Consider the following 18,863-nt stretch of genomic DNA (forward strand, 5'->3'; position numbering starts at 1 on the left):
AACCCATGTCAGACTTCTCACCTCCAGAACTATAAGATAATAAGTTTATGTTGTTTTAAAACACTACATTTGTGGTAATTCATTACAGCAGTAATAGGAAGCCAATTAAACACCCCTTAATTAGGCCAATATAGTCCTAATAGTCCTGATAGTCCTTTTTCTGAAGCTTGTCAGGCTATGTAAAGTTTCAAATTGCATAATTTAGCCCAGTGAAAATTCCTAATTGGTGAAATTCCAGGCACAATGCTGGAAGTGTTTTGGGGACAGTCAGGGTCATCTTAGAATTCTGCCAGCAAAGTGATAAAGTCCAGATGCCTGGAGTCCCCATGATTTTGGTGTCTGGGTATGTTCAGAGAGGCTCAGAGAAGGTTCCTTTTTTGCTCAGTCCTTCAAGGTGACCTAAACGGGCTTCAGTGACATCAACTACTCAGGCTTCTCCATCCCAGGGTCAGCACCCAACCTATTCTGATCTTGGGGATGGGCTCACTGAACGACTTGCCCTGTCTCTCTTCTTTAACAGAGGTAGTTCAAGCCCTCTCGTAGACCCAACTTTAGGAAAGCCATCTTTGACTTTTTATTGGTTCAGAAAGGTCTCTACCTGGACAGAGTTTTTCATGGTATTTCAGTAAGAACACCAGATTTAAAGTCAGAATGCTTTTGCTCGATTCTTGATTCTGCTTACTACTCTGTGCCAGAAGAGGGTCATTGAACCTCCCTGTGCCTGAATTTCCTTATCTGTAAAGCAAGGGTAGTGTTTACCTCATAGAATTATGCAGATAAAAGAAAAATGCATGCAAAAGCTGTAAATGTCCTGCATTTTAAAGCACATCCATACTCAGCAATGAAAAGGAACAAATTACTGATACAGGCAACAAAATGGATGAAGCTCAAAAGCCTTATATTAAGTGCTAGGAGTAAAAAACCTGTAGATGCCATATGATTCCGTTTATATGACATTCTGAGAAAGGCAAAATTAGAAGGACATTATTAACACCAGTTGTTGCCAGGGGCTGGGTGTAGGGGCAGAGGACTGAGACAAGGGAGAGTTGCTGAGGGGGTCAGAATGTTCCATATTGCGATTGGTGGCTACACAATGGTATATGTTTGTCAAAACTCACAGAACTGTTCATCTCAAAAGGGTGAATTTTACTGTAAGTTATACATCAATAAACTTGACTTTTAAAACATTGAAGGAAATGTGCCCTACAATATAATGTGTTACATATACAGTCCTTGGGGACAGGATCTAATGGACTGAGCATTCAATCAATAGATAACCTAGTCCAAATGTTTTACTTCTGGGCCATGTTGTTCATATAGCATGTGACATGGTTTTCTGCTAATACAGCATGCTCACCTGCTTGCAGCTTAAAACTTGCTTTAGGCCGTGGCTGCCGCGTGACGTGGCACAGTCGAAGCCTTAACACTAGAGCCGGAGCGGCCGCGCCAGTCGTCGAGCAGGTCCGCGCCCCGCTAGTACTTTAGCTGGTGCTTCGTCTGACACGCCGGGTAGCGAGCCGTTCCTGCCGCCGTCTTCCTTAGCTCCTCTTCTTGCTCAGTTTGCCGGGAGCGTGAAAGGAGAAGGCCGGAGGACTCCAAACCTCAGCCCATCGCAAGTGCCACTACCGCCATGGGCCTCACCATCTCCTCCCTCTTCTCCCGCCTCTTCGGCAAGAAGCAGATGCGCATTTTGATGGTTGGATTGGATGCTGCTGGCAAGACGACCATTCTGTATAAACTGAAGTTAGGAGAGATAGTCACCACCATTCCTACCATTGGTTTTAATGTGGAAACAGTAGAATATAAGAACATTTGTTTTACAGTATGGGATGTTGGTGGTCAAGACAAAATAAGGCCTCTCTGGAGGCATTACTTCCAAAATACACAGGGTCTTATTTTTGTGGTAGATAGCAACGATCGTGAAAGAATTCAAGAAGGAGCTGACGTGCTGCAGAACATGCTTAAGGAAGATGAGTTGCAAGATGCAGTGTTGCTGCTTTTTGCAAACAAGCAGGATTTGCCAAATGCTATGGCCATCAGTGAAATGACAGATAAATTAGGTCTTCAGTCTCTTCGTAACAGAACATGGTATGTTCAAGCCACTTGTGCTACACAAGGAACTGGTCTGTATGAGGGACTTGACTGGCTGTCAAATGAGCTTTCAAAACGTTAAAGGAAATTGGACATCTAACGAAGGACATGTTGGATAGAATTGGTCTAGACTTGTTACAACAAAATTAGTTTGCATCTTGGTTATTAAACAGTATCTGGGACTGGTTTGGGTAGAATATTACAGCCTTTAAACTTATTTTGTTGCCAATTATTGTTTACCAAGCATAATGTTGCAATTTAGCAATATGTTTGGTTTTAAAGAAATTCTCCTTAACTTGGGAAAAAAGTGTCCTCTTTTAATTTTACTTCCCTTAAGCCTAAATGCCTGAACATAGCTATTGTGATACCTTTAAATAAATCCGTTTTGAATGTTTTTTGAGCCCTCAACAAATAATGTTTTAAAGTTATCCTCTTGCTACTTTACTGATAATCTTTATCATTCCTGGGACAGTCTGCTGATTTAAAAAGATGTAGCATTCCATTTGTATTTATTTTTCTCCCTTGCCAAAAAGATTTTCTAATACTGCTTGTACCAGCCATGGAAATGCTCCAAAACACTATTCAGATCTCTTGCACTGAGGAACTTATTTTTCCCTCATTGTTGACTCCTGGCTTCATCAGCCAAGATTACCTTGGTGTGGTTTGGATTCGATAGCTAATTAGTTCTGTGCTGGTTGCAAAGAGTTCGTATTGAGATAATTGTTTTTAATATCCAGCAGATTGTCTTTCTTTATATTGTATCTTTTTTATGTTGCATGTTGCTTTTGGTATCAGCCTGACTCTTTGCCCAGTATATGATAGTTCTGCTGATGTTTTATTGTTTATTGGTGAACATATATCTTCATTCAGAGTTTTTGGAAAACTCATCAAACTCAAATGGATAAGTTTTCTTCATCACCCATTTGGAATTATTCCTAATAAAATGATAAAATATGTAATTGGTGTGTGGTTTTTGAGTTTTAAAAATGTTTGAAATGGATTTTCTTACTTAGCAAAATAAGTTGATTTGCATATTTTACATACTGTGAACAATAATACAGATCCCAGTGAATTTACTAATTGTTTAAATTGGAAATAAAATATGGGTTGCTATCATGTATATAATAGAGTGGGGAGCAACTTCAAAAATTTAGTGTTCTTTGATAAAATTCCATTTTGACACTGTACATTTCTAGACTCAGATTAAGAGTAAAAAGTTGTAATAAAATGAACTTCCAAAAAAAAAAAAAAACAACAAACTTGCTTTATTGGAAGGGTACTAAGCACTGACCTTCTAAAAAGTTCAACAAATGCTCTCCCTCAAGGAAAAGGGGAAGGCACCAAGAGGATGATGAGGCAGGGCTGGACTATCAACCTAGAAGCACAGAGATAAAGGTGGGGAGGGGGGATTCCTGCTTGAGTGGCCAACCGGGAGACGCAGTACAAGCCTATAGGAGGTCATTATGCTGATAAATACATGTGATCTTGGTTTGGAGGGAATTTCCAACTCTGGATATTAGTCAGACTTCTGTAGTTAAGGATGGCTTAACAGCTTAATTAAAACACCAGCCAGAAACACGTAAAGGCTAACACTCGTGATGTGAATCTCGGCGCCGGCTGGCGCGGACCGTCAGCACCCAGCGGAGGTCAGCTCCGTCCCAGGCTCCCCCGCCCTGCAGGCGAACCCCCTTCTCATTGGCCACTGCCCGGCAGCCTCGGGCGCCCATTGGCCCGCTCTGACTCCCGCTACTAGAAAAGGCTGACTGCGCCGGCCCGCGCGGGCTGGTCCAGTTCACCATCAGCGGCGCCGAAGGTGAGTAGGGTGGCCCCTTCCCGCCGGAACTAGGGACCACCCTCGCGGATATGGGGGCTCTGGGCTAACGGGGTGGGGGCAGTGCTACCTTCCCGGGAGGTAAATGCTCATGGGGAACGGGGTCTGGGAAGTCGGCGTTGTACCCTTGTTGTCACTCTTCTTCCCTCCTACCCCCTTTGGGGAGAAAAGGCACTATTTTTGACCACCTTCTTTGTGCCGGAAACAACCTCTTTACACTCATCAGATTTCACCTTAACAAACCCTGTCAAGTAGATTTCTCTTGCATTTTACAGATGAGGAAACTGAGGCTCAGAGTCCTACCCAAGTCTGTTGTGACGCCTGTATGTTAGCAGAGACACACCCTTCTTCCTTCCCTTCCTCTCTGTCAAATGGCAACTCTCTTTTTTACCTTCTCCTCCCATAAAGGGAACCCTCCCTTAGACACCCGCGAAGAAAAGGGAGTCTCAGATGCAAAGCCTCTCAGCATCCACACCTACCCTCTTCGCCTCCACCCCAACACAGGACGAAGAGCTTGACTGCAAGGTTACAGTTGACACAGGCAAAGAGCCTAGTTGTTCAGATCCAGTTAACAGTCTAGGTAAGCTTCACCTTGCCTCTGACCATTTGGTTTTCAGAGGTTTAAAATGAACTCCCCATTGATGCTCTACTCTCGTTGACTTGGGGGAGAAAAAAGACTAGAATTGAACTTTCTGACCCAGTAAAAGCTTGTGCCTGTCAATTTATTCTCAAAGAAGGATGGAATTCACTTATTTGGTTTAAAAGTAAATGCTAGCATGGCTTAAAGTAGCTATAAATGTTTCTGTCAAGCTATCATCTGTGGTTTATGAATCTTACCATGGGAGTTCGTTTGCACATGTGTAATGATTATATTAGATTATCTTCAGGTACGGATATATCTTCTATTTCAATTTTCTTTACCAGTGCCTTTATATCTTTGAATAATGTTTTTCATGGGCAGTGTTTTCTTTTGTATTTCATCTTCATGTTCATTCTCATTCCCTCCCCCCATTTAGAAAAGAAAATCAAGCTTCTCTGGAGAAGTCTCTCCTTCCACACCAGTCCTCCCACAGCTTTTAGCTCTGTTTTCAAACAGCATCCTTTCAAAATACTCTGATGTGATAGTGCTTTGTGCTTCCTAGGTCAGATACATTTAAATTATACTTGGTACTGATGAAGGGGAGAATCGTGTTAGTCAATGTATACACCTTGACCTCTCCTCTACCAAGGGGCTGCTGATCTTTTGACCTCCTTCTTGGTATGTCTTCCTTGTTTCCAATGGCATACCCTGCACACCAGGGCATCTTTAGTCAGGCCAGGAAATGCAGCAGAACAGCCAGAGCTGCCTTTCTCAGGAAAAGGGAAGTACCATTGGCATTGACCTATTAGAGTGATGCTTTAAGAAGAAAATATATGCTTCTTGATGAGACATGTATTCAAACTTTTTATCTTACCAGGCTAGTACTGTGGGGTTTACCCCTGAAGGAGTAGGAGCAGGGAGGCAGGTTTGAAGGGCGATGGATAAAAAGTGACAAGGGAAAATAGGGAGGCTCTCAAAGGGGGTGTGGGGGTAGTTGAATAAAGGAAAAAAGAACTGATGCCTCATAAGCTCTGTCATCCAGGTAGAGTTATGGCCAAATTTTAATAAAGATCAAAGCTCTAGAAGCTTATTTTGGAGGTGGGAGTGAGGAGAGAGAAGAATTATTTTCTTCTGGTTTTTTAGCAAAATTTAGTTTTGAGAACTTCATTTTTATATTGACTTAAACAAGAGAGATAGGAACCTTTCCAAATCTCAATATGAAATGCCTTGCATATCATAAATATTCACTTAACGTATTCTTCACCTGCCTCTGCCCCCACCCACTAAGGAGATGTTGGTGGCAAAACTACATTCATCCCAGCACCTGGGGAAGAGAGAATCATGAACTGCAAAGGGATGGACTTAGACCAGCCGTGAGTGTTAGTACCTTCTCACAATGGCTTCTGCCAGGGGAGCTTAAGGGCCAGTTTTGAAATGTGAAAGGAAATCTGTATATAGTTTTATATGAAGAGATGCATTCTAAGCTCTGAGAGATTGTTGAAGGATGAACTATCAGGAGATCTGAAACTGTCACTGTTACCACTGACTGGCAAAAATCACTTTTCTTTACTGTTCTCTGATTTTTGCTCCCAGTTGTTAAAGTTTACTTATATTATGAAAATAGTGGTGGACCGGGAAGTAGCTTATATTTGCAGAACCCCCTTTCTTCAGCCTGCCACAGTGACAATATCAGGGAAAATGAGAACTCAATAAATATTGGCTGACACAGTAATTGTTCTTTGGGGTCTTTATCTGTTTGTTTGCAAAATAACTGCCAAATTATTCACTTCAGATTTGCAACTTAATATTATTTAGGGATTTCATAATAAATAAACCAATGGAACTGAGAATCACCTTAAGACAAAAGAATATTTACATTTTATATTATAAAACAACATTTTCATGTGCTTGGTACTATAAGAAATAGGTTTATAACCATCTTATAAAATGCTTAATTTCCAGGGCAAGAAAAATTCTTAGTGAGAGGAGTTTAAAATGTCAATATCATCACATTTGACATTTTCTCTTTTTTTGAAGACTGGGAAATTTGGGATTTACACATTGCAATATTAGAGCTAATATTAATTACTTTGTGTAGGTCAGCAACTGTTCTAAGGCTTTTATATATTTTATGTGTATTTAATCTTTTTTATAACCATGCTATTGGTGCTCATTGTCCTCCCTTTAATTTTGCAAATAAGGAAATTGATGCACATAGAAATTATAGCTTACCTAGATGGATTTGTAGATAAATTTATTGCTGGCAATTTGCTATATTATTTTACATCTCTTTTATTATTTGCATCTGATACTATAGGACAAAGCCACCCATACTCTGTATGAAAAAAAAAGTCCATGATCTTTGAGTGATAGACAGAAAAGAAATGTTTCCCAAGGTTTTCACATCTCTAAAAGCATTTTGAGAATGCATGTCTGATACCATGCCTGAATTTTTAGCCCCCAAGCATCAGTTCAGAATTTCCTGTGTATACTTAAGTTTACATTAAGAAATGGTCAATTATGTTGGAGCTGGTAATCTCTCTTTGGATCCCTTGCTTCTCATCTATAAATTCTTTCTGATTAGAGACTTATGGATGGGCCAGAAGCCACCTCCAATCATCTTTAGAGTCTCATGGGATATTGGTTATGGGGTGGGGAAGTTGGGGGTTTGGGTATGCTCCTCAGATGTCATAGCTGGGATCTCAGGGTCCCATTCCCCTATTTGTACTTACTGGAAAGTCTGTTTTTCCTCTTCCCCCTCCTTCATACATAAGTCTGTGAATTCCTTCGAGGCAAATTGTCGTCTTTGTTTTTTAAACTTTACTGCCCTAACACTGGCTATGGTACTTTGTACACGTGACTGTGCTTGAGTTGGAATTTCATTTATTTTACCATTAGTGATAATTTGAATCACAGAAAAGTCTACATTATTATTAAGTTTAACTGGTCACTTGGTTTTAAAGCATTGACATAGAGATTGTTTCAGTTGTAGAAAAAAATTGACAATTAACTTTGTATATTAGAAAGGTTACGTAGCACACCCAAGATCATACTGATAAACATCAGATCAGTGATTAGATATGTCTGACTTTACATTCCAGATATTTCCTTACACTGTTTTGCAGTGTAAACAGGTGGTTGAGAAGATGTCAAAGTAGGTATCTAGTTCATCTTCCAAGAAGACAGCTTTCGACTAGATGACATGAATTCTGTTCTGCCTTCTGTGTCTCTGAACATATTTAGGGTAATCCGGTGAAATCAGATCCATATGTTAACTTTCACATTTTCAAAAACACAGTTTTAAATATCTGTTCTCACATTCTCTAGCTGTGTGACCATGGGCAGGTTAGTTTTTCTAAGCTTCAATTTTTCACTTATAAAATGGGTGCAATTCCTATTTCCTCACACCAAGGTTTTATGAGACGTAGATGGGGTAATATTAATGCATGATTTTTATAGCCATTTGACAAATGTCAGTTCCCTTACCTACCTCTTGGGTTGCTAAGAATGGGTGGACTCTTGCCATCATAGAGTGGAGAATTTCTTTCTTATCTACATACTCTCTGAACTTACGTTTAGAAGTCCTTCAACTTCGTATGTACCTGATACATATTTGTTAAACTAAATTCCAAAGGTATCATAAAAACTGTGTTCTGAAACAGAAAATTGTATTCCATTGGCAAGTTTAGTAGCAGACTATTGTTTATGACAATACAATTGAAAATTACTGAGCCATATTTGGTAGTTTATATCCTCTAAGCCAGATGGGCCTATTGGGCTGCCTCTTACAAGGAGCCCTAAAATGTTACACAGTATGGGTTAAGAAAAAGGAAAGAGGAAACTCTCAACAGCTCCCTAGTCAGAAAGACAGAAATGCATGAAGCCTCTCATTTTGCATCATCCTATAGAAAAGCATTTGAAAGCCAGGACTATAGCTTAGTGGAAAACTACCTCATCCTTCCTTTTCTCTTCGGCCTTCAATCAGACAGGCCATGGTCCTTAGAAGGATATTTGGATGGTCATAGAAGATCAAACTCCCCTGCATTCCCTGCACAGAGCCTTTTGAAGGATCTGGCCCCACTTACCTTGCCTGCATGATTTCTCACTGCTCTGTATTGATTGGTCACCTCCTCATCTTTTGTCTTTTACCTTCTCATCTACTGCTTCCTCTACTCCCCCCCACTTCTTTAAGATCCAGTTCAAGCACATCTTCTTCAACGAAACATCTCTACACATGTAACAGAGTACTCTAGTTACTGCCATCATTGTGCCATCTGTGTTCTCGGTTACAATGCTTATCTGCATTGCCATTCTTTCTCTACCAGACTTTCAGTTCCCTGAGGGTGGGGACCATGTCTCTAATCAATGTTTCATTCCTTTATTCATTTAATGACATCTATCTATTGCCTATTGTGTGCAGGGACTGTGCGAGGAGCTGCAGATACAATGGTGACTAAAAGCATACATGATCTCTACTCCTTCAGAGCTCACAGCCTAGCTGGAGAGACACACCTAACCACATACTCACCGAAACAGAGCTACAACTGCCCATGTTACTGTTGTTATGAATGACAGGCATATGGTGCAGTGACTGATAATCAACACTAAGGGGAGTTGACTTGGGGAGGTCGGGGAAGGCTCCCATGTGAAGTTTGGGCTGGGGGATTGAACACAGTGTATCTGGCTTCAAGCCCACAGCATCACCACTATGTCTGCTCTCAGTGGTCATGCCACAGCCTTGGATCGGTGAGTGAGAGCCGGTGAAAGACAGTGGGATCAGTTACATCAATTTAAATTGTTAAAGGTTAATTCCACTAGAACTAGAACATGAAAGGCAATTAGAAAGAATTAATAACCAAAGGAAACTAATAAGAATAAATCCTCAATATGCTGTTTCCATTTATTAATTCAAATCTTATTTCTCAAGTATGTATTTCTCAATTGAATGTCATCAATACAAAGTTATTTTGCCCTAATTTTGTCTTTCACAACAGCCTCACCTCCTCCAACACACACACACACACACACACACACACACACACACACACTTGGCTTTATAATCATATAGCACTTGTAGGCCAATATTGAAAAGGCTCTGGGGCCCATGGCCTAAGGGATTTTACAGGCAGAGAGCAAAGGAGATACTTATATGGAGCCAGAATTCTCTCAGCTAGTAGTTATCCTTCTAATCCACGTACCTAGAGCTACCTAGGCTTGTGAATGTACAAAAGAAGTAGAGAGCCTTGTCCCTGAACCGAAGAAACTTGCTGTCTTGTTAGAAGACAAGACATGCATGAATAAAACATTTGGGAAAGCCATTCAAGACCCACTATCATAAAGTGCTAAAATGGTCGGGGAGAGGAGGTAGGCTTTCATAGAGGACGAGCTCCCAGTTCAGGCCACAATAGTCAGGAAGACTGCAAGAAGCTAGTGGGCTTGACTCATGCCATAAAGAAGGATCGGATTAGAAAAAAACCAAAAAGGTGACTACTAACAGGTATAGTATACCTATTACATTCTACGCAGTATGGAGGCAATGCTGTATCTTAGTTTGGTCTCATGACAGTCTTGCAAAGCAGATCTGCACATTCCTGTTTTACAGGTGAGGAAACTAAAGTTTGGTTAGTGTTATAAAATATTGTCTCAGTTTCAAATATTATCAAGTATTGTCTGCATTGCACAACTTCTTTTTCAGACCTTTTCTTATTTTCGTGCTTAATTTTTAGAGAAGTACACCAAATTCATCATGATTGAAGACAATAAGGAAAACAAAGAGCATTCCTTAGAAAGGGGAAGGGCAACGCTCATTTTTTCCTTAAAGAATGAAGTTGGAGGACTCATAAAAGCACTGAAAATCTTCCAGGTAAGTACTCTCCATATTTCTACATAGACTCTACTAAAACAAGTCTCTAAAATTGTGTTTAAAATATAGGTTATTGGAAATTCTTCCAAGATAGACTACAGACATTTCTTGAAGCACTTAAATTTCTAGAATATTGCCCAATTCTGACAAATGGGCAAGGGATACAAACATTTTACAGAAGAGGAGCAACAAATAGCTAATAAAGAAATGGGGTGGGGGGCGGTCGGTTAGCTCAGTTGGTTAGAGCGCAGGCTCATAACACCAAGGTTGCCGGTTTGATCCCCATTTTATGGGCCAGTGAGATGCTCCTTCCACAACTAGATTGAAACAACTACTTGACTTGGAGCTGATGGGTCCTGGAAAAACGCACTGTTCCCCAATAAAATTTAAAAAAAATGAAAGAAATGAGGGAAGAAAGATCCACATAATAGATTTCAGAGAAGCAAGTTTTAATTTTATTTCAATTAAATAAAATATTAAAATTTTAATGATTTTTTTAGAATGATATTAATATAGCTAATGATATTTTATATAGCAAAATAACAAAGATTTTATAATTATACTGTTCCCTATTGTCAAAGCTTAAATGCATTTGACACTTCAATATACAGCTTTGGTATGAGGGTAAATTGGTGTAATGTATAGGGAAACAATCTGGTAATAAGTATTATGAGCCTTAAAATGTTCATGCTTTTTCACCCAGTAATTCCACTTTCATAATGCTATCTTCAGGAGATAGGGGTCAGGGAGGCAGAACACGAATATTTATTGAGTATTTACTATGTGCCAGGTGTCCTGCCAGATACTAAGGATGTGAACCCGAACAAAATAAACACAGCGAGTGCCCTCACAATGTGTATAAGCTCGTGGGGAGCACAGACCCTAAACAAATAATGATAACAAGTAAATAATTACATGTGTGTAAAGTGACCTGAAAGAGAAGTACCAGGTACTATGATAGTACAGAACCAGGGGACCTAACCTAGACTCATTTCAGTTTCTATCTGCTCCATGGAAACTTCTCCTCTGTCTAATTCATGATGTGTTTTCCCTTCGCTGACCGTCTTCTGCACCTGAACACCCACTACTTGTATTTTCTCTTAGTCTTGCATGTGTTAGAAAGCTAGATTATAAACCCTTGTGTGTCTTACCCTTCTTTGTATGCTTCACAGCCTTTACCTGGCTACACAGGTGTTCACGAAGTTCATTTAGATGGAACTGGTTGGTACTGTAGACCATGTATTCTAGCCTTCTCAATTGTTAGATGAAACACTGCTGGCTGACTGGCTCTTATGTTTCATTATTATGCTAGTGTTTTCCTCAGCTCCCCAAATTGGTAAGAGAAGATGCCCTCTTTCTACAGGTTTATACGTGTGGTACCCACAGCTCAGGCTGGCATGAAGAGATCAGAAGAAGCAATCGGGTTCAGCCGGTTACTAAGCTTGTAGTTTAAGAGATTTGAGGTAGTAGATGCTCTGTGCTCAAGCTGTTCCTGTAATTTTATTAAATGCATTTTTGCAAAGAAAACTTTTCTTTCTAAAGGACTAACACTATTATCACTCTTTGAAAACTAGCTTCTTCTTGGTGAGAATTTTCAAAAGGTTCTTTTTATCTAGGAGACTTGGTATTTTGGTTTGAAGGCCAGTCATTTCTGGCAATCTGGGGGATTTCTAGTGGGTGTTATTAGCTTCTGGAGGGTGTGATGAATTTTTCAAAATTATTGGAATAGTACCTAATATTTAGGGGGAATTATTTTGCTGTTGACAGCACTAAAAACAGCCGTTTCTCCCTTTGGCTAGTATGACAAGTGTGAAATTGATTTTCAGTGGTAGCAAAAGCTATCTACTCAGAGACTATTACCATTTGAGGCAGTCATCTGTAACCTTCACCCTTTGCTTCACACAGGAGAAGCATGTGAACCTGTTACATATCGAGTCCCGAAAATCAAAGAGAAGAAACTCAGAATTTGAGTTTTTTGTTGACTGTGATATCAACAGAGAACAATTGAATGATATTTTTCATTTGTTGAAGTCTCATACTAATGTTCTCTCTGTGAATCCACCCGATAATTTTACCATGAAGGAAGATGGTAAGTTTGAAACGTGAAAATACTACCCAAAAGATTAAGTACATAATATGTGTCCAGTCTTACATTTATCCTAAAGGATGAAAGTAAAAATAAAACAGTGTCTTCAAGTTGCTTACAGTCTGGTAATGAAGCGAACACAAAATATAATTGCTTCAAATTCTCAAGAAAAATAATAAGGCAACACTTTATCAAGTGTGAGAGAAGCGAAAAGGAAGCCATGCGTATACCAAAGAATTCAGAATAGTTAGAAATCGATTAAGTTGTCTCAATTTCCAAATCATCAAGCATTTCTTGGTTTCACAAACATCCAGTTCACAATCACTGAGCCCTTAGCAACTCTCACAGGGCTTAGAATTTAGTACATATTAAGTGACTATTTGAATTTGTTGAGAATGTCGACAGTTGCTGACTGCTATGATGTGAAATACACTATGTGCAACATTCCTTCCTGTCCCCACTTCCACCAAAAGCAAATGAAAAGCAGCAAAGCCTTCTTAGGTTTCAGATAATCAGATAGCAAAGACATAGGCTAAGATCTTCTATTGTGAAAAAACCCTGTGGTTTACTTGGAGCAAAAGAGAAATGGATAATTCAGCCACGTTTTATAGATGATGCTGAATTTAAAATAATCCCTTCAAACTATGTCACAATATTTGGGGTGTGATCAGGGCTGATATTCATCTGTTATATATTTGTATGGCTGTATAAGTTATTAAAATATTGATATACTTCCATTTCTGGTTGGCAGATAGCTGCTTCCCTGAGTCCCTTGAGTGCTCCCCACCATGCCTGAAGCCCGTGTGCTCCAGGTGCTTTCTTAGGAGTCCCATGCCTGCCACAAATTGCTGCAGGGTTAACACCTGGCAGAGCAGGAGCCTAGGACTGCTTGTGTTCATTTTGAGTGATGTGATTGGTGCCGCTTTTGTATTTGTTGTTAAGTCTCTTGAATATCACTTCTGGGTATGTCAGAAAGAGCATTAGACTGAAGTACGAAGGATTAAGTTTCGTCCTCTTTCTTCCATTAGGGAGGGATGACCTTGAATAAATTACTTTACCTTTCTGGACTTTGGTTACCTCTTCTATAAAATGCAGAGTTTTATAGAGGCTATATGGTTCAGTTGATAATCTAGGGAACACAACTTGTGTCGGATATTTCTACTAAGAAACGGGAATACAAAAATATGTAGTCCCTACCCTAGAGTCATTCCCCTTCTTTCCTGTAAGACAGACATACACAGATACATTATAGTGAAACAGTAAAAGCTTTTAGAAAATGAGAAACATGATGTCACAGGAACCCTGAGGACAGAGAATCAGTTCCATCTACAGAGTCAGGGAAGGCTTGTTTGATTTGGGCCTTGAGGGAGGAGAAGGATATTCTCAGGAAAACACAAGGATGGGGTGGAGCAGAAAGTGGGAGTGGGATAGGTATTACAGGCAGAAGAACAGCATATGCAAAAACCCAGAGTCTTATGAGCGACTCTGTAACTGGGGGATGGTGAGAAGATCAAAGAGGTAAAGACATAAATGATCTCTAAGATTCTTTTCATCAACAAAAATAAACATTCAAAGTTCTTATTGCATTTGCACCTTGGTCTGTGAAGTTGTATATCCCTATTCTGTTTTGTTTTGTTTTTAGGGTAGTTAAATATATAGTGTAAAACAATTTTTTTGAACTTTTGGTCTATTAGCAAAGTACAGAATTTTTCCAACACTTAGGAAATCAAGGCTCATAAAAATCATTAAGGGGTCATCAAAAATTTCGAGTGAAATTTGCTTATTAGAAATAGAGCAGTTTACTTGTTATAAATTTTGCCTCAATGTATGAGCTAAAGTTAAAAATCTCATCTAAATGCATTTATGACTTTCTTAATTTCTTCTTCCTTATTGCCTTATTTAAGATCATCTCTTCAACTGTTAGTGGTTTTTATATTTTGCAGGTATGGAAATTGTTCCTTGGTTTCCAAAGAAGATTTCTGACCTAGACCATTGTGCCAACAGAGTTTTGATGTATGGATCTGAGCTGGATGCAGACCATCCTGTAAATATTTTTAGTAAATATTTTCCTGAAAATTATTTAAAGCAAACTAAAAATTAAGGGCATTTTTTTTTCTTTTTTGGAGAAAGAGATGTTCTAGACTAAATAAGATCTTGTTGTAATTTGGATTTCAGGAAGTTTAGTAGACTTCCATGATGGTGGAATTGAAACTATCTTCCTGAAGAACATTTAACTTTATTGGCTCCAAAGCATCTGTCATATGCCTGGCATTCCTATTATTATGAACTATTTATTCGAAGAGTTATACTACAATAAAGACAGAATCTGTGGTCAGTTTTTATTAAAATGAGCATGGGTTATTGGAAGGGGGAGTAAAGATAGGATGGAGAAAGACTTATCACCCATGCTGCCCAGCATAATTGGTTTATTAGGCAGTTGATGAACTAGGAAGCTGCTTCCTTGGGAAATTACGTAGGATACAGTACAGGCATGCAATTGGAGAATTAGTAAATCCAGAGCATTAAGGTTGCTTGTGGAGCTCTAGGGTCCTGGGAGGGGAGGAGAGAAGCGAGTGCAATTGTGAAGTCTCATAGACCTGACCTTCAATCTAGAGTCTACCACTTATTAGCTTTGTGAATGTGCCCTTACACTGCCTTAGACAGCCCCCAGCCAACCCGTCCATTTATTCTATAATATCTTACTAACTCTTGGAATTTATAAATTGCTATACCTGCCCTCAGGGAGCTTACAGTCTAGTTGAAAAAGGTGAAGCACACGTATATAAATAAACACATATATATGAGATTAAAATGTGAAAAGTGTGCTAATTGGCATGAACAAATTGCTTAAGATATATACAAGAGAGCAAACATGTCTAGCTGAAAAGATCAGTCAAATGATTAAGAAAAAAACCCCCTCACTTTTGGTAAAGAGCCTGTCTTTAACTAGGGTAGTGCTTTTATTATTCTTCAAACGATTTTATTTTTGTAGCTACTATTGTAGCTAGTATTTTTGTATGTTTATATCCATAGTATCTTTTATCTTTGTAGCCACTGTAGTATATATAAAGCTGTCATATAACATTGACTTTAAAAATTATCATAAGTTTCTAAACAATGCCTGCTCAAAATAATAGTTATGTAGCTCTATAATATAATAGCTTGGGTAATAATAAAAATATTTTCCAAATATCATTTGTCAAGTGTATTTTTATATGCATACTTAAAAACTTTTCTTTAATTATCAGGGCTTCAAAGACAATGTCTACCGTAAAAGACGGAAATATTTTGCAGACTTGGCTATGAACTATAAACAGTAAGTGTATTAAAAAAATACCTTATTTAACTTTAAAATAATAAAATAAATAATGGAGTAAATTATGCTCATTTAGTAAATAGAGAATAAGATAAGTGCTACTGTTAGTTGAATGTTAATTTAAAATAGCTTCTTCCTTGTATTTCACTAGTGGAGATCCCATTCCTAAGGTCGAATTCACTGAAGAGGAAATTAAGACCTGGGGAACCGTGTTCCGAGAGCTCAACAAACTTTACCCAACCCATGCCTGCAGAGAGTATCTCAGAAACTTACCTTTGCTTTCTAAATATTGTGGATATCGGGAAGATAATATCCCACAGTTGGAAGATGTTTCAAACTTTTTAAAAGGTAATAGGCTAATTAATGTTTTGGAATGTTGAAATCTGTTTTGATCATGATAGATTTTTTTTAAGTGGTGAAAAAGCAGTTTATTAGAAGAGATAGTACACTTCAAAGAAATAGAAGCTCACCTGAGCAGTAGAGAATGGCTCAAGGGCCTGTTATTAGAAGAGAAATCACACTCCAAAGAGTTTGGAGCGGGCCAAGCAAAAGAAGCTCAAAAAGGCAGATCATGATACAATTTTTAATAGAGGAATAAAGTCCAGTTATATGGGAGGTCAGAATTTTCCTACTCTGCCTTGGAATATTGGATCCTGTACTGGGCACCGTTTTTTAAGAGGGGCAATCCTAACCTGGAGAAAGTGCAGAAGAAAATGAGCAGAATTTTAAGGGGATTGGAAATTGCATTATATGAATAAAATTTGAAATACTCTTAGGGTGTTTAACCTGGAGATTTAGGGGCCATTATAACTTTATTTAAATATCTGAAGGTCATCTTACCTAACAGAGTGATTATTACTCGTATGTGGCCTAAAGTAAAGGACTGTAGGGTAGAAACTGCGAACTTTGAGCTTGAAAATGGAAACGGAACAAGCTCACGAAGTGGTTAGTTCCCCATCCATGGAGGTGTTCATGCAAAAGCTTCACCCCCTCTCATCAGGGATGTGGTAGAGGAGATTCAAGCACCTTGGGGAAGGTTGGAGTGGATGGATGCTCTGAAGCCTTTTCCACATTAAGATTCTATCATTTTCCTGTGGGAGATGTGCCAGTAGAGGCATACATAAAGGGTAAGGACAGTTTTGTTCCTGTTAGTTCTTCATGCTTGTTTGACCCAGTCCTCCTTATTTTTTTCTAGCTAGTATAGTGATCTCCAGCATCTCCAATATGTAAGGAAAAGAAATATCCCCTTTGATCTCAGTAGAGTAGAAACTTAGGGGAAAGAGAAATTATGCTTTTGACTCAAAGGGAGTGCAGTTTATTTCCATCATGGTCTGAAATTGCTATCTTTGAATTCCTTACATAGATTGTTATAAAAATAAATCTGCGTATCTATTCAACTCCATAATTCTCATTACCCAACCCATTATGCACAAGACTAAGAAGAACTAAACAGAAAAGGGCAATATTGTTTTCACAAGGGAAGCACTCATCATGTAAGTGGTTTCTACAAAGATTTTTTAAAAATAGTGGTTACAGATGACAGAGAACCCATACACCGGATCTCATGGGGCTTACAAAGACAGACAAGCATATGCTACAGAAGTTATCAACTCAAATTTGTATGCGATTTGGAGGAAATATTTTGTTAATGGATGCAAACTGAACGCTGTCCACCTGGGGTCTGGGGCTGAGCTAGCTGCAGGACATGTTGCTAAAGGTGTTTCAAGGGAAGTATCAAAGGGAGAAACCAAAATTAGAAGACAGTTCAAACAAAACATCAGTTTGATGGCCCTACCTGCACTGTCAATTATGGTGGCTTCTAGATATGTGGGGTTGTTTAAATAATTAAAATTAATGTCCATCGAAATGTTAGCTCCCCAGCCACACTAGTCACATCTCAAATGTTCAAGAGCACATTTGACTAGTAGCCACCCTACTGGGTAGCCTAGATATAGAACATTTCCATCCATGTGGAAAGTTCTACGGGACCATGAAGTCTCCCCGTCAGAATGAGAGAATCCAAGTACAAAGCAACTAGGTGGCACTGGAATCCCAGAGTGTGAAGGTTTGAAACCAAGGGCCAGATTGGAGCTTATAGAATTCCCCTGAGCCACTGCAGCTTAGTGGCAGGCCCCTTTCACAGTGGGCCTGCAGTCACTGCTATTGGGAATGGAAGAGCACCATCTATAGTTTAGGTAAAATAAAAAAACTACTTTAGAAGAGGTAGCACTGGCTAAAAATGGTGTAGATTAAACAATGGTTCTGATCTAAATTAATGGAGCTTGTAGTGAGTTTTTGTTTGTTTTTAAGTTAAGATTGTCTAGGGGATATTCTAAACTCCAGGGAGACAGCAAGGTGTAGTATAGGAGACCTGGGTTCTCAGCCTACCTTTATCATCCATTGTGTGGCCTTGGGTACATTGTTGAGTCTCTGAGCCTCAGTTTTATAGTTATCACAATGAAGAAAATAACCTTTAACTCATACTGTGAACAGGAAAGGAGGTGTGATATGTAAAAGGTATAACCCATTGCCTGGCCATGGCAAGTGCTTAATAATTATTACTTCCCCATAGTACACATAGGGTAAATTTTAGTTTTCATGTCCTCTCTCAAAGTGTTAATTGGTGCCACTAGATGAGTTAAAATGCTACAGCGAGTGGTCTGTTCTTGTGAAGATTTTGCTATATTTTCTCCCTTGCTTTGCAGAGCGCACGGGTTTTTCTATCCGTCCTGTGGCTGGTTACTTATCACCAAGGGACTTCTTATCAGGTTTAGCCTTTCGCGTTTTTCACTGCACACAATATGTGAGACACAGTTCAGACCCCCTTTATACCCCAGAGCCGTAAGTACTTCTACTTCAAGCATTCATTCATCGAGTAGCTTTTTGTAATAATGGTATCTACCTCATGAGTTTTTTGTGAAGATTAAATGAATGAGCACCTGTAAAGCATTTAGAACATAATGCATGTTCCATGCTCTGTATACGTTAGCCATTATTATTACTATTATTAATTGACAACCTATTAGGTGACAGGTGCTGTTCTAAGCATAGAGGATGTAACACTGAAAAAAATCAGACAAAAATTCCTGCCTTCCT

At 39.0% G+C, this 18,863-nt stretch overlaps 2 protein-coding genes across 2 annotated transcripts in view; both read left to right on the forward strand.

The window, feature by feature from the left end:
* Nucleotides 1-1,377: 1,377 nt before the first annotated feature.
* On the forward strand, nucleotides 1,378-3,050 carry LOC109388093 (ADP-ribosylation factor 4). The gene has a single exon (XM_019652523.1). The coding sequence runs from the start codon at nucleotides 1,631-1,633 to the stop codon at nucleotides 2,171-2,173; it is 543 nt and encodes a 180-aa protein (XP_019508068.1). The 5' UTR covers nucleotides 1,378-1,630; the 3' UTR covers nucleotides 2,174-3,050.
* Nucleotides 3,051-3,867: 817 nt separating this feature from the next.
* TPH1 (tryptophan hydroxylase 1) overlaps nucleotides 3,868-18,863 on the forward strand; it is a 23,183-nt gene continuing 8,187 nt past the window's right edge. The window contains exons 1-8 of the mRNA XM_019652528.1: nucleotides 3,868-3,904; nucleotides 4,331-4,502; nucleotides 10,229-10,365; nucleotides 12,271-12,454; nucleotides 14,395-14,495; nucleotides 15,700-15,767; nucleotides 15,919-16,115; nucleotides 18,473-18,608. Coding sequence (XP_019508073.1) covers nucleotides 4,373-4,502; nucleotides 10,229-10,365; nucleotides 12,271-12,454; nucleotides 14,395-14,495; nucleotides 15,700-15,767; nucleotides 15,919-16,115; nucleotides 18,473-18,608 — 953 coding nt within the window. The 5' untranslated portion in view covers nucleotides 3,868-3,904; nucleotides 4,331-4,372. The remainder of the gene's footprint in view (nucleotides 3,905-4,330; nucleotides 4,503-10,228; nucleotides 10,366-12,270; nucleotides 12,455-14,394; nucleotides 14,496-15,699; nucleotides 15,768-15,918; nucleotides 16,116-18,472; nucleotides 18,609-18,863) is intronic.

The sequence above is a fragment of the Hipposideros armiger genome, unplaced genomic scaffold (genome assembly GCF_001890085.2).
Source record: "Hipposideros armiger isolate ML-2016 unplaced genomic scaffold, ASM189008v1 scaffold_181, whole genome shotgun sequence".
In the NCBI taxonomy this organism is placed as follows: Eukaryota; Metazoa; Chordata; class Mammalia; order Chiroptera; family Hipposideridae; genus Hipposideros; species Hipposideros armiger.

Coding starts and splice junctions, on each gene's coding strand:
- LOC109388093 (XM_019652523.1), top strand. CDS start 1,631: ATGGGCCTCACCATCTCCTCCCTCTTCTCCCGCCTCTTCGGCAAGAAG.